This window comes from Poecilia latipinna, unplaced genomic scaffold (assembly GCF_001443285.1).
Source record: "Poecilia latipinna isolate Pla-1442-1.1 unplaced genomic scaffold, P_latipinna-1.0 Scaffold3573, whole genome shotgun sequence".
Lineage (NCBI taxonomy): Eukaryota > Metazoa > Chordata > Actinopteri > Cyprinodontiformes > Poeciliidae > Poecilia > Poecilia latipinna.
The window spans coordinates 28,570-42,927 of record NW_015116189.1 but is presented as its reverse complement, the minus strand read 5'-3'; the positions used below and the strand labels follow the sequence as shown (position 1 = coordinate 42,927).

The 14,358-nt window shown below is 37.4% G+C and overlaps 1 protein-coding gene across 1 annotated transcript; it reads left to right on the top strand.

Moving 5' to 3' along the window:
- Positions 1-1,120: 1,120 nt before the first annotated feature.
- Positions 1,121-11,922, top strand: LOC106941258 (A disintegrin and metalloproteinase with thrombospondin motifs 6-like; the record flags this gene model as incomplete). Its single annotated transcript, XM_015024213.1, has 9 exons — positions 1,121-1,321; positions 6,080-6,160; positions 6,335-6,498; positions 6,602-6,728; positions 7,550-7,679; positions 7,805-8,009; positions 8,359-8,535; positions 9,883-10,048; positions 11,109-11,922. Coding segments are annotated over 9 exons (1,361 nt in total), but the record flags the coding sequence as incomplete, so codon positions are not given.
- Positions 11,923-14,358: the final 2,436 nt, after the last annotated feature.

Genomic DNA, 14,358 nt, shown 5'->3' with positions numbered 1-14,358 from the left:
AGAAAAACTATAATGCAAATGCATGATATTTTAGTTTATCATGCAGTTAACTGATTTATTGCTTATTGCGAGTTTCTTCTGTGTGGATTGTTTCTCCAACAAGGTGTGAGAAACAATCCTTTATGAAGTATGAAGGGCCAAACAAGCCATAACTGGAGTGCTCAGCGGAAAATTCACTTTAAAAAATCAATATGATGAACATTTAGATAAAACCAAGGCGGTATGCACATATTGCAGTAGCGAATTATCTTTCCACCGAAGCACAACCAGTTTATAGTTAACGTTTCTAACTTGCATTTAAAACAAAATCACTTATTTTAAGCCATCCTAAATATAAAAGCCTGGAAAATCTGAAACAGCTTGGTTTAAGATGACAAAACATTTTCCTAAACATTTAATGAAAAATGTGCTGTTTTTTTTTTTTACACTTTTTCATTAATTGTGATTAATCACAGTTAATTAGAATTAATTGTGAAAGAGTGAAATACACTCATGCAACTTCTGTCATTGGTTATATTTTCAATTTTCAGGCAGAGCAGGCCAACTGGTTGAAATATGTTACTGTTGAAAGCAAGATCAGAAAAATAGATGTTTGGGGAAAAAAAGTTAAATCTGTCTTTCTAGTCATACAATAACATTATGCTATAACATGATTAATTTTGTGTTAATTCAAGTGAATTGATCAAAAAGTATTTACATTTTATACATAATTTTGTTCGCTTAAATGCTATTATAAATTGTCCACTAAAACTAAATAAAATTTGAGTAAAATTAAATTTGCTGTCAAAATTAACGCTGCCTGGCATCAACCAGCCGCCGCGTGCAGGAACAGAAATCGGAGCAGTCGTCGTTCGTTTTCTACAGTTTAGTTTCAGTTTTGTTCCCTGTTTAAGAGTTTGAGTGAAACCACCTGCTTCGCTCATCATGAAATTTATTTATGTCGACAGCCTTGAGTTCAGCGACCAAAGAGCGTTGTGTCTGCTCAGGATCAGACAAAAAAAAAACAAAAAAAACACGCAGCACACATCTGGGTTTTCTATCTGATATTTCTGTGTTTTGAAAAAGCGGTCTGGAAGACATTAGGAGGTAATTCGTCAGCTCGGCCTCTGACACCTCTCAGCTCACCGACTGTGCCCTCTTCCGCCCGTGACCCCGGTTGACCTCTGCAGCTCACTCGTTCCTGTCTTTTTGTCGCAGCACGTGGGCTGCGATCGTGTGCTCGGGTCGGACGTGCGTGAAGATCGCTGTCGGATCTGCGGCGGCGATGGGAGCAGCTGCACCTCGGTGGAGGGAGTCTTCAACGACTCGCTGCCTGAAGGAGGTAGAAATCAAAACGCTTCACCTGTTATCCTTCTGCTTTCATCATCCAAGTATAGTCAATCCAGGCTAGAATCAAATAAAAGAAAGTATTTCAGTTTAATTTCAACTTTGGAGCAAGTGTTCATCTTCCCAGAGGTTAGACGGGAAGCTTTCACCATTTGAAGGTATGCAACACAGTCTGTAGTTGAGGAAATATGCATATCTGGCTTTTGCTATCTTGGAGAGATGGATTCTGGGCAAATCAGAAGATGAAAACATACTTTCATAATCATGTATTTACACAAGCACTGGCTTAACTTTGCTGAAGTTTCAAATGAAGCCAATGAACACTGCAAGGATTTCAAAATAATCATAATTTCTGCAATTATTTTACCTCGACTGGCCAGACTTTGCTTTAAAATCAGGTATGTGCAAGTCAGATACATTTAAAAGTTAGTAAATTTCAGTAATTCAATCCACTAAGCGAAATAACTTACTGATTACACACAAGCTGATGTTTTCAAGCCTTTTTCTGTTAATTATGATGATTTTCTGCTTACATCTAATAAAAACACGACATTTATGATTAGAATGGTACATAAAATAAATAGAAAAACATTTTTAAAACAAAAATGAAAAGTATCTGTAATACCTTCTTACAGATTATATTTTCAAAAGTTCTGAGGAAGATTATCATGTCAGTGATGCAGACATAACATCCATATTTGCACATTGAAATTCGAAGTCCTATTCACAGTCGAACATGAGTTTGAACTTCTTTATGTTGAAACACTTCTTTGATCGCCTTTATCATGTTTAGTGAAACTGCTTTACAAAACAAGCTGGATCCTGTTTGGCAACATTTGTTTACTAAAACCATCAACTCACCTCTTTGTGTTTATATGTTCATTGTTTATTTTTACAAATCTCAGTCCTGCAACCCGGATTTTATCTGTTCACATTTGTTATTGTTTTTGTACACTTTTTAGGACTTGTTTTTTCTGAATCCTGCATTTTTCTTTATTTTAATTGCACATATCTTGAAAAAAGAATTATCTGACTTATTTGAATTGTTTTCTGATGAATGCTCTTCAAGAAATACCAAATGACTTTATTGCCATTATCTTTATCAATTATTTCAACTGTTTATAATCAGAAATGTCTGTACAGTCCTGTAACATTTCAGTGAAAAGATTCCAAAGTTTGGCATCCCATAAATGCGAGCCATGAATCAGAATATTCAAAGTGGATTGTTAACCCTAACCCATGCAAACAACACTGAAACACGTTTTAATCTGATTAAAAAGTGTTTCAGAAGTGGTTATGCCTGCATAAACTCAAAACAGATTTTCACCAAAAGCAACTGTTTGTCCAAACAACTTCCCGAGTTTATAAAGGGTCATTATGTAATTAAAAACTGGAATCGACGTCACCATCACACACACGTAATATTGTTGTTTCATTTCAACAATATTATAGATCTGAAGTTTGTCAAAATTTGTTTATATATTCTTTGAATTTTAATTTGTTTAGTCAATAAGTTGTTTCTCCAGACTTTTGTTGGCGTTTTAAGTTTTGTTACGCCGCTCTTGGCAGTTGGTGGTTACCATAGCAACCAGTAGCTGACAGCTCCTCCCCCTTTTTCTGTTGCCGTCGGTAACTGTGGGGCAGAAGCTGCTAGACTGATGTTAACCAGCAACCTGATTTGTTTTTCTTTTTGTTTTGTTAGAATAAATACAGTGAACCTGAATGTGTCTGTCAGGACGTCGACCTACTGGACCTGAGTCGAACTCAGAAGGGTCACACACAGATGCTACTTTCAAAAACACGCGGCATGTAAATCCGACCGCTGCAGCTTGAGGTCCAGCTGCTATCAAATGTATTTTAGGTGACAGTCTGCCCACAACACCAACTCCAGAGTCGCTCATGTTTGTGTTGACACCCACCGCCCCCTCCCATGATTCTCTGGGGCGGGCCACACCCTGAACATGCACTCCTGCTGTAAGCCACAAGAACCGGGTCAACCTGTCAGCCTCCGTCTGACGTCCCTGCAGCTTTCAGAACATCTGCAGCCACAGCTGGTGTTTAAAGAAAGTCACTTTCTATTAGAAGTAGGGCTGACAAAACGTATCACAGTATAACCCTTTCATATCAATATCAATAATTATTGATTAGTTTTGTTTTAAATATTTTAAATACTACCAAGCTGATGGCATGACCTTTCCTGTTTTATCAAGTTTTCAATCCACACCGTTGTTTTTTTTATTTTTAAGCTCCTATGAGTGGCGAAACCTTAAGCTTCTGCTGCACAAGTTACTGAACATGTTGTTGCTAGGTAACCACAAGTTGCTCAACATGTTGTTGCTAGGTAACCAAAGAGTGGGTGAGTTAGTTAATGTCACTAACCTTGCTTAACTAGCCATGACAGGTTACCTAAGCCTCTCCAGGCTGCCTATATCTCCCAGAATGCCTTGTGGTTCTGGATTTGAGTTTAGTGAGTTCTGTCACATGTTTTCTATTGATATTGATCAGGTGTCTATGGCGATATACATTGTTATTGATTTATTGTCTATCCATGTCTGGAAGCCTCCAGAAACTGAAGCAAGGATGGAAAGAGGAGCGGATGAAATTCCTCCACAACTAAAAAAATAAAAAACTACAAAATCCTGCAACATCCAGCTATGCTTTTTAATAAAGTCGATTTATAATGCTGTATCTTTCAAATGCGGCACAGTAAAGTGAGTTTAAATTAAATGAAGCTTTACTTTTCAAAGTGAAGTAGACTCGGTCACAATGACAGCACAGGGCTTTTTCATCTCAAACTCAAACTCCAGGCGCAGGACTGGAGGCTTATTCTGGTACTGGTCAGGATTTATGACTGGGAGAATCACTCAGTCATGTCTACAGCAAGCTTTTGATTTCTCCCAACTCCAAAAAAGCCTCCAGCCAACACTTCTCCTCTGCTGTCTGCTTCAGTGATTTAAAGTCTCCCTCTGGAGTTTTTGACCTGCAGCAGAGTTTTGGGGCAACTTTTATATGTGTGGCTTCCCGTTTTGTTTGTCTCACACATCTGCATTATGACATGCAAGCACACAGTTCACATGCATTACAGTAAACCACTTCTATTTTGTTGGTTTTGTTGTTTGCCAATAGACTCTGCAATGTGCAGATTATAAAGCTGTAAGGCAGTAAATATAAGTGTAAGCTCAAAAAAAACAAAAGTATGCGAGGCATATAGGCAAAACTTAGTATGAAACTATGCATTACATTGCAAGAACATCCCAGAAACCTCTTTACTCTATTATTAACATACCAAGTGATAACATTATCCCTATAGGGAGAGTTTTATGACCACAGAATGAAGCCAAACCACTGCGTCTGCACTGTAAAGCTAAGAAAAATGACATGAATGTGTACTGGAGTTCAGCCTGTTCGAAAAAAGTGAAAGATCAGATTTCCCAATGCTCCTGTGTTTTTTTTATTTTAATTTTATTTGTGCTCCAATCTCAGCATAGATGCACTTACACTGCAAAAACACTAAATTTTACCAAATATTTTTGGTCTGATTTGTAGTGCAACTATCTTGGTACACTTGAAATAAGACAAAACTAACTAATAAGAAACTTTTAGAGCGATTTGGTTGTTTGTTTTAGGTAAATAATTTCTTACTATTGATTAGTACCAGTACCAGTTCCATTGACAGATTATTTAAATTGTAACAAAGACAAATCTGCCAGTGCGATTAGCACTTTTTCATCAATATTAAGGAATTATTCACTTGTATTAAGTTCTTATATTTTGCTGAAAAGCCACTTGTAAGTTATTTTTATCTTATTTCAATTGTACTGAGATATTTACATTAAAACTAGACATAAATACTAGGTAAAATTTTGCATTTCTGCATGGTGATGCAGTGAAGTTTGTGTTTTTAGTTTGAGAAAACATAAAAAAAAGTTCAATCTGTTTTGATTCTTTTAGCATTTCTTTTTCCCCTGTTCTTTGTCCTTAACATTTATTTTAAAAGGTACAACTTCCACTTGCAGATTATTTAAATTATAGTGATGCTTTTTCTCCATGTTATAGATGAAATAATCTGCCAGTGGAACTAATACTTTTTCAATTTTTGACTTAAAATAAGTTATTTTATCTTTCTGAAAGTTACTTGTAAGTTAGTTTTGTTTTACTTCAGATGTTTTGAGATATTTGCATTAGAAACTAGACAAAATATTTGGTAAGACTTGATGTTTTTGCAGTGTATGTCAATTCCCAATTTGTCCACCATATCTGTCACATAGGTGGTGAGGTGTTGCTAAATTTTCTGAAACCAAAATCTTTTGCCTCTCAAAGCTTCACAACCAAAAAAAGAATCGCTGGAAGGAATTAGATTCCAGTCGAGCTTTTTCATTCTGTCATCCTCCAGTGAGTTGGAGTTATTTATGGTGCTTCAGCACCTGGTCTTCTGGCTGGACGGCAGAGCGAAGCTCAGAAAGTCAGAGTGAGGCGAGATGGAGGTGAGATGAGCAAAAAAAAGAAACATGGACGAAAGACAGACAGATGGAGTGAATGGAGGGAAAATGGGAGAAGCCAGGTCCTGGCAGAGACGTTGTTTCTGAGCAGAGACTGGAGGATGTCTGCCCAGGAATGCAGCTGGAAACTGAAGCCCCTGCTTAGCACGTTGATGTCCCACAGAGTTAAACACCACACTGATCCACAGTGAATAAAACTCCTTCATTTCACTTTCTCTTTTTTTCTGTTTTTTTTTGGCGTTTTCTGCTCCCAGATTATGAAGAAGTGGTGAGAATTCCTAAAGGATCAGTGTTCATCCACATTCAAGAGCTCAACATTTCCCTCAACTACCTTGGTAAGTCGAAGATGGTTTATACAAACACTTGTCAAAAAGTCTCATTCAGATTAAAAACTAATGCTAGTTCTAACTGGAGAGGTAAATATACTGGTTTTAAAGTCACTGCTCATGTGTTTACAGTTTGCTTCAAATTGTGGCGTGTATTTTTGATCTCTCTTCTCTGTGTTCCAGTCCTGAAGAGCAAAAACGACCAGTATTTTATCAATGGGAAGCTTAACATTGACACGCCTCGAAGGTTCAGCGTTGCCGGGACGATTTTCCACTACCGGCGGCCCACCGACGGTCCAGAAACGCTAGAAGCTCTGGGCCCAACAAACATGACCCTCATTGTCATGGTAGGAGTGGGACAGAAGAAATATAGTGTTCAAAAGATGCACAGTTAGAATTTGATAAAGTGAAATTAGTGAATCTAATCCTGTTTTGCATTTGTGGGTTTAGGTGCTGGTGAGGGAGGACAACCAGGGGATCCACTATCGCTTCAACCCGCCTGTCAGCAGGGATCCCATGAGCGGCTTCGCCTGGCAGTACACGTCCTGGTCCCGCTGTTCGGCTTTGTGTGCTGGAGGTAGGAGAGCAAGAAAAAACACAAATACATGTTTAAATTTGTTTTATCGGCTGCACACAGTCACTGGCTGATCAACTCGTAACCTGAACGTAAATAAAGAAATGAAATTTAACAGTGAAAACATCAACTTTTTACTTTTTTGTTGACGTTTATACACATGTGGGTTGCTTTGAGGTTATGAACTGTTCACACAGTCGTGACATTGTGGTTGCATTTGATTAATAGGAAAATAATCTGATTTTAGCAATTGGATTGGACAGAATCAGAATCAGCAGGTCAGGCTTTTCAATGAACTCCTAGTTGCCTTCACTGGACAAATTAGCAATAGATTTGATTTTGCTATAGGAGTAAATGGGGAGCAATTATCACAGAAAATTCAAGTACACTGGGAAAACACAAACTCTTACCATTTATTTTGGGCTAGTTTCTAGTGTAAATATCTTAATATGCTTGAAATAAAATTAACTTTCAAGTAACTCTTCAGCAAGATAGAGGAGCTTGTTTTAAGTCAATACTTCATGAATATTGATGCCAGTCTTACTGGCAGAAATGTCTTGTTAGTGAATTAATCTGCAAGTGGAACCAGTACTTTTATTGATACTATAGAGTTATTAACTATAAACAAACATTTATATCTTGCTGAAAAGTTACTTGGAAGTTAGATTTGTCTTATTTCCAGTGTACTAAGATATTTGCACTAGAAACTAAACAGATACTTGCTAAGAGTTTGTGTTTTTGCAGTGCAATGCAGTGAAATTTGGGTGATAAAATGTGTTTCTTTTGGCATTGTGTTGTATTTTTTCTGTCTCACCTGTGGTCAGGTGTACAGATCCAGCAGGTTGTGTGTAAGAGGCAGTCGGATCTTTCTGTCGTCTACAATCACTTCTGTGACAAGAAGAGCAAACCCAAAGAGAAGAGAAGATCCTGCAACACTGAGCCGTGCTCCCCAAAGTGAGTCCTGATCACTTTGTCTTTGCATGAGAGGGAGTTAAAAACTTGTCTTGCATTTCCCTCTTAATGCGACAGCAGCGTGTGAGGATATTAAAAACAAACAGCAGGTTTCTTTCCGCTTCCAGCTGGTGGACAGGAGAGTGGTCGGAGTGCAGCCGCAGTTGTAACGGCGGCCTGCGCACTCGGGAGGTGTTATGTAAAAGGAGAATCTCTGCGGTGGAGGAGAAGGTCCTGGACGACTCGGCCTGCAGCTCCGCCCGCCCCTCGTTCACAGAGCCCTGCAGCAACCACAGCTGCCCTCCAGAGTGGCTGGCCTTGGACTGGTCCGAGGTACAAACACGTTTTTGCAGTCTTACATGTTTACTTTGACTTTTGCAGTTGTTTTAGACAACCAGTTGCCGTTTTGAACCATCCCAAAAACACACAGTTGTCTGCAATAATGAAACAAGAGTTCATTATTGGCCAGGACAATAACCTCAAAATTTACACTTGCACATTAATATGTCAGGTTTTACAAAAACTCTGTTGCATTGTTTCATTGCAGCTGCTGCCCCCTGCTGGACTGATGAAGTTTCATATTTTTTTGCATGCTTATGAACGCAGTGACCTCCCTGCTCCTCCATCTCTCCGCCGTTGTGCCTGTCGGTTTAAACATAGTTTTCCTTCCTCCTGTATGCAGTGCACACCCAGTTGTGGTCCCGGCTACCGACACCGAGTGGTGTTGTGTAAGAGCGGGGAGAGCGGCAACACATTGCCAGACTCAAAGTGTCCCAAAAATGGCCGCCCGACCTCCAGGGTGCGCTGTAACCTGCAGCGCTGCCCTCCTCCTGTCTGGGTGACAGGCCCGTGGGGCGAGGTGAGACGCGTCCTTCACCATTTTTACCTGATCAAAATGTTCAGTTCATTGTTAAAGAAAGTACACCCTCTTTTACCAGGTTCTAAATTTATGTAAATTCAACCTGAAGTTTACAAAAACAAACAGATTCCTGGGTAAGCCGGTAAGTGTGTAGAAAATTAACTTTAAATTGCTTTCGCTGACTGAGGATGGCAAGCTGAAGCTGGTGTCTTAAGGTTCCACTGCAACATTTTGATCATTTTAAGGTCTGAACTTGGACTAGGCCAGCGGTCTGCAACTTGTACAAACTGAAGAGCCACTTTTACTCTCAGGCCAGCCAAATAAAACTCATTTACAGACACAAATGTCACATGACTTTTTGAGAAAAAGACAACTTATAAGTTTAGATCAGTATCTACTATTTGCCATTTGCCGTTTTTTTTTTTTAGTATTTTTAGGATTTAAAATTAAGTTAAACATAAAATTGAGCAAAAAGAGGATGGGTCTTTTTTTCTGTGGGACAGAAAATGATATAATAAACTTAAAAACTGTTACAAACATGAGGATAGCAACATCTAAATTCTTTTGTTTTTCAGCCAAAATGTTGTAATATATCAGGATTATTTTATTGACAAATTATCCCACATTTGACTTTAAAATACCTATCCATATAAAATAGTTCATTGTCTGAGAATTAACTTTTTGAGTCTCTTTTTGTTCAGTAACAACTTCCAAACTGAAGAGTGGTTACAGTGATATATCAAAGCTTTATTGTGGTGTGTGCAGTGTTTGGAAAACAAAATTCATTTTTGAGTTTCAAACCAGGCAGTCACTGGCTTAGGGCTGCTTAAACTGAAATTGAATAAAATTTTGTCACTTCCGTCAGTTTCTTGTTTGGTCTCCATTCCTGATGAATAAAACCCTTGAACTTAAAGAGGGTGTTCTTTCTTTTTACTGCATTTTTTTTACTTCATGAATTATGAAATTCTCACAACTACTTAATAAACTGAATCTCTGTTTTATCTCATGGAGTAATTTAATCTAGGTATCTTAAATAGCCATGTTTAATGCTTCAGTATTGACATTTTAGTAAATCATTATGGGGCATTGAAAAAAGAAAAATAACTTTCTAGGAACTATCAGAAATAACTGGAAGTTGCTTGCAGCTTTTAAAGAGCATAATTAAAAAATAGGAAGTGTTTATATGTAAGCTTCCTAAGTCTTTGTTACCTGTTGGATTAAGCCTAACTGTTAGCCACTAGTCTTCCTGTTAGCACTGTTAGTTTTATCTTTTAAATTAAACTTCTGGGAAACCAAGTTGAGATGTGGTGGGATTATCTTTCTGTGAAACGTGTTTGTGTGGTTCAGTGCTCTGCCAGATGTGGTCTGGGTCAGGAGATGCGCTCGGTTCAGTGCCTGGCCCACACTGGCCAGCCATCCAACGAGTGTCTGGAGCATCAGCGGCCCGCCGCCATGCAGCAGTGCAAGAGCAAATGTGACGCCAGTCTGCCCGTCAACTCGGAGAATCCAGAAGGTCAGAGGCCAAATTTCAGTGCTGGTCTTTCTGTCGAACCGAGAGGAGTTTTTATTTATTCAGATTACATTCAGGGAACAGTGGTGGGCACACTTCCGCTAATGTGCTAATAGCAAAGGTGATTTTTCGCTCAGCATTTTTAGCTAACTTTGAAATTATTTAATGCACTTATAGCTTTCCCTCGATAAATTTAGGGAAAGCTATAAGTGTCAGTTGATTATCAGTTGATTAAAATTAAACATCCATGGTGAAGTTTTGGTTATCAGCAGTTAAGAGTTTTTCAAGTAGGTAGACTTTTATATCCATGCTCTTATTTTGAAAGGGGCGAATACCGAGTAGATCAGTTTCCTCTCCTCGCGTTCTCTTTTTTTATTTTAAACAAGAAACGTAAGGGAACAAAATTGAAAACTGTTGGTAGAGAGAAAGATATAATAACAGATACAGTATGTAAGAGCGTTGTAGAAGACGTAAAATATATTTGTGCTCGAGGGTTGCAGTTTTTCAAGGGCAGGTGCAATTTAAATTGAAGTTAGCACTTTAGCATTAGCTTCTGCTAAATTTCCGGTTGGTGAAGCACGTTAGCTACAACTGTTTTTGGTTCTTTTTAGTTTGCGGTGCCCACCACAGTAATTGAACTACCATAAATCCTGACCCAGTGAACACTAGATAAGATAAATGCAGCATTTATTCTTTTTTTCCTCCTTCCGGATTTCATTTTGATTATGTTAAGTTTGTTAACAGATTGATATTTTTGTGAACTCTTTGAAGCTTTTGGTTTTATCAAAGATTTAAATGCTACATCCTCAAAATCCACAGGCTGTTATTTTTCAACAACCATTTTCTACAGGAGGAAATAATCTTATCTTAAATTATATTACAAATCTCAATCTATCAAAAACAGTTTGTCATAAGATTTTAAAAGGATTAGCATACAACAAATGTTTTTGCTGTGTGACTTTTAGTAGTTTGAAAAAGATTATATATGCTGAGGTGAGTAGATAAATTGCTAATATCAGATTGTCCAACACATTAGTAAAGCAGTGGTTCTTTGTCTCTGCAGAGTGTAAAGATGTGAGCACTGTGGCGTACTGCCCCCTGGTGCTCAGGTTCAAGTTCTGCAACCGGCCATATTTCAGACAGATGTGCTGTAAGACCTGCCAGGGACACTGACGCTGCTGCGGTTGCGGGGTCAAACAGTAAGACTGAACCTTTTCCACTGAGCCTCGCTGCAGCAGCCTTCACCGTTTCTCCGTCGGTTCAAGTTTGGGGTCCACTGTCGATGCTGACAAACAAATCCTGAAGTTAGTCAGAGGGGTTCTTTCTTTTCCTCTCCTCACTGATAATCCAGATTTGAAATCTCTGGACCAAACATCATTCCACTGGAGGAGAGGGTCCAGCGCTGAAACCTGAGAGGAAGGAGGGAGGAAGGCAGCAGCTGACCCTCTCTTTGCCTCTCTAAACTTTGACTTTGTCTTAATATTTTGGTGCTATACGTTTTATTTTGGCTACGGGACTGGTTTCAGTAATCTTAAACTCCACTTCTTATTACTTGAGTGGCCTAAATGTTTAGCCTGTTATACGTTTTTAAAACATCCACCTTGAAAGGAAGTGATTTTCACGGTATCTGTGCCCACAGCACTGCAACAACACAAAATCTTACCAATTCATTTTGGTCTAGTTTCTGATGCAAATATGTTAGTTCACTTGAAAGAAGACAAAACTGACCTACAAGTAACTTAGATACAAGCTTCTTTCAAGTCAATATTTTATTAATGTTGATGGAAAAAAGTACTTGTTCCATTGCCCCTGATGGCAAGATATTTTTCCATGTATAAGTGAAATGATCTGTCTATGGAGTAAGTACAATTTCATAAATATTTAGGAATTATTGATTTAAAGCTTCTATACTTCTAAGTTAATTTTCTTATTTTAGGTGCACTAAGATATTTGCACTAGAAACTAGACCAAAGTACTTGGATTTTGTGTTTTTGCAGTGAAAAAGATTAGCTCCTTTAATTTTAAATCATATTTTAATGTTAGCTTTTACTTGACTTACTGTTTTTATGTCCTTGTTTTGTTGCATATCAGTATAACCATCGAGTCCTCGCAGATATTCGGTTGTAAGAGCAGATTTGGATTTGCACAAAGCGTCTGCAGTCGGAGGACTTGTGTGTTTTGAGTTTCTTGTCCCATCATTTGACTTGATGTCTTTATGGAAGTTGTGGAAAACGCCGCGGTCTTGCCATTTGGGTAGTTTCTCCTACAGTTTATCACCTCTGCACCGTTAAATCACAACAGGCAGCAGAGCTTCACTGAAAATTGTTTTCATACAACAGGCTGTCGGATTGTCAGACTTCGGCACGAAGTCTGACATTATCAGATTTCACTCCGCGCAGCCTGGTTGTAAAGTTTTTGTTTTGTTTTATTTTTCCCACATGTGTAAAGGTGCAAATACTGAGTGGAAACACAGAGCACAGTGAGCCACAGCTCTGCCAACAGGAAGAGGCCAACAGAGGAGAGAGGCAGCCTCACATTTTTGTCACGTTCTTTGCATCAGGAAAGCTAATCTGAGCAATTAAATGCGTCATTTATCAGCCTTTTTTTAGGCATGAACCCCGACTTTCAGTTTCCTTCACAAAACTGCAGTTACTCTGTCTAAAACTTTAAGCCAGCCCTGATTTCATCATAACTTGCTTCTGGAGCTCTTATTTCTTATTTTAGACGATTATCTCGTCTTAAAACACATTTTTCTTTCCTGTGAAAGACAAAAAAAAATAGAAATATCCAAACCCAAGAGCACATTTCATCTTTTGTGATTATGAATATTATTTTCTACCTTTGAAACTTGTTTTTTTTTCTATAAATTCAGTGAAACAAAGGAGAATAAGTGATATTTTTGTAGCCTTACATTTAAAAAGTGTCCAGAAATAAAATTTCAGGTGATTTAACGTTTGAGACATTTTATGCTCACTTTGTTTACAGATCAGAAAAGTTTAAAATTCCTTCAGTGAAAAACAAAAAACCATCAATACAATTTAAAGAGATCACAATAAATTTTGTAAGAGAGAAAATAATTTTTTTCTGGTATGAATGCAGCTTTGTCATATCGCAGCCAGTTTTTTTATTTGGTATGTCAAAAGGGGAGCATAATCATTTTAACTTTAGTGCTTGTGTAATTTTGGAGCCATTTCCGCGTCATCAAATGTTTCAATGAGTCATCAAATGTTCACACCAGAGATCAAATCCCTGCTTTCAGACTGAAGTTATAGGATCTAAGCTGCAAATATTAAACCATCCTTTATTTTTTATGCATTTTACGGAGCCGGGAAAGTGGATAATTGAACTAAAATGAACAATCAGCTGCAGATAGATGGTCATGTCTTCAGGAAACTGTTAAAAAAAAAGAAATGCAGACAACATAATTACATGAAGTAAAGAAACGTATCTCGTATCAGTTTCTGTAACAGTTTCAATAATCTAATAATGAAACATGATGATCTGGTTGGTTTGAACTGGAGTAAAAACTACATTTAGTTGGAAAATGAGAATAATATACAACAAAATTACATCTAAAACAGATTTTTTATATCATTTCCATAAATCAAATGTATGGAAGAAGATAACTGAAAAAACATCCTGACTTCTAGAATCAAAATAGTTTGATAGTTTATGCACCTTGAGACAAATCTATAACGGTTCAGTACGGCAGCAGATTAGGGCCACTGCAGATTAAAAAAATAAAATTTCTGCCAAAAAAGTCAGACATTTCTGGATTGAGATCAGAAATTTTCTAGGAAAAAAAAAAACGCTGAGCTTGAAAAGTCCAAAATTTGCCAGAAAATTTAAGATTAATCTCAGAAAAATTTGAGAAAAAAAATTAAGATATTTTCAAGTTTTTTCTTGATAATTTGCAACTTTCCAGATATACATTTGTTTTATTTCTGAGATTAATCTCAAAATATCTTGAGTTTTTTTTCCAGCAAATGTTTTACTTTTTAAACCCAGGAATGTTCTCTCTTTTTTTCTAGAAATTTTCAGATTTTTTTGGTGAAAACTTACACTTACTGATTTTTTTTATTTGCCCTAATACTCTGTTGTAGTTATGTGATTATTTTCACATACTAACAACGTAATTGTTGACATATACCTAAGAAAGTTTGGTTATTTATTTAGATTTTGACAGATTGACACAGAATTAGAGAACAAACTCTGAATTTTATATAAAATAATTTTGATGGTTATAATCCTCTTCTGTGTAAATAAAAGAATCTGATACACAGTGATGAAGTAAAGTAATGGGCCTACAGAGT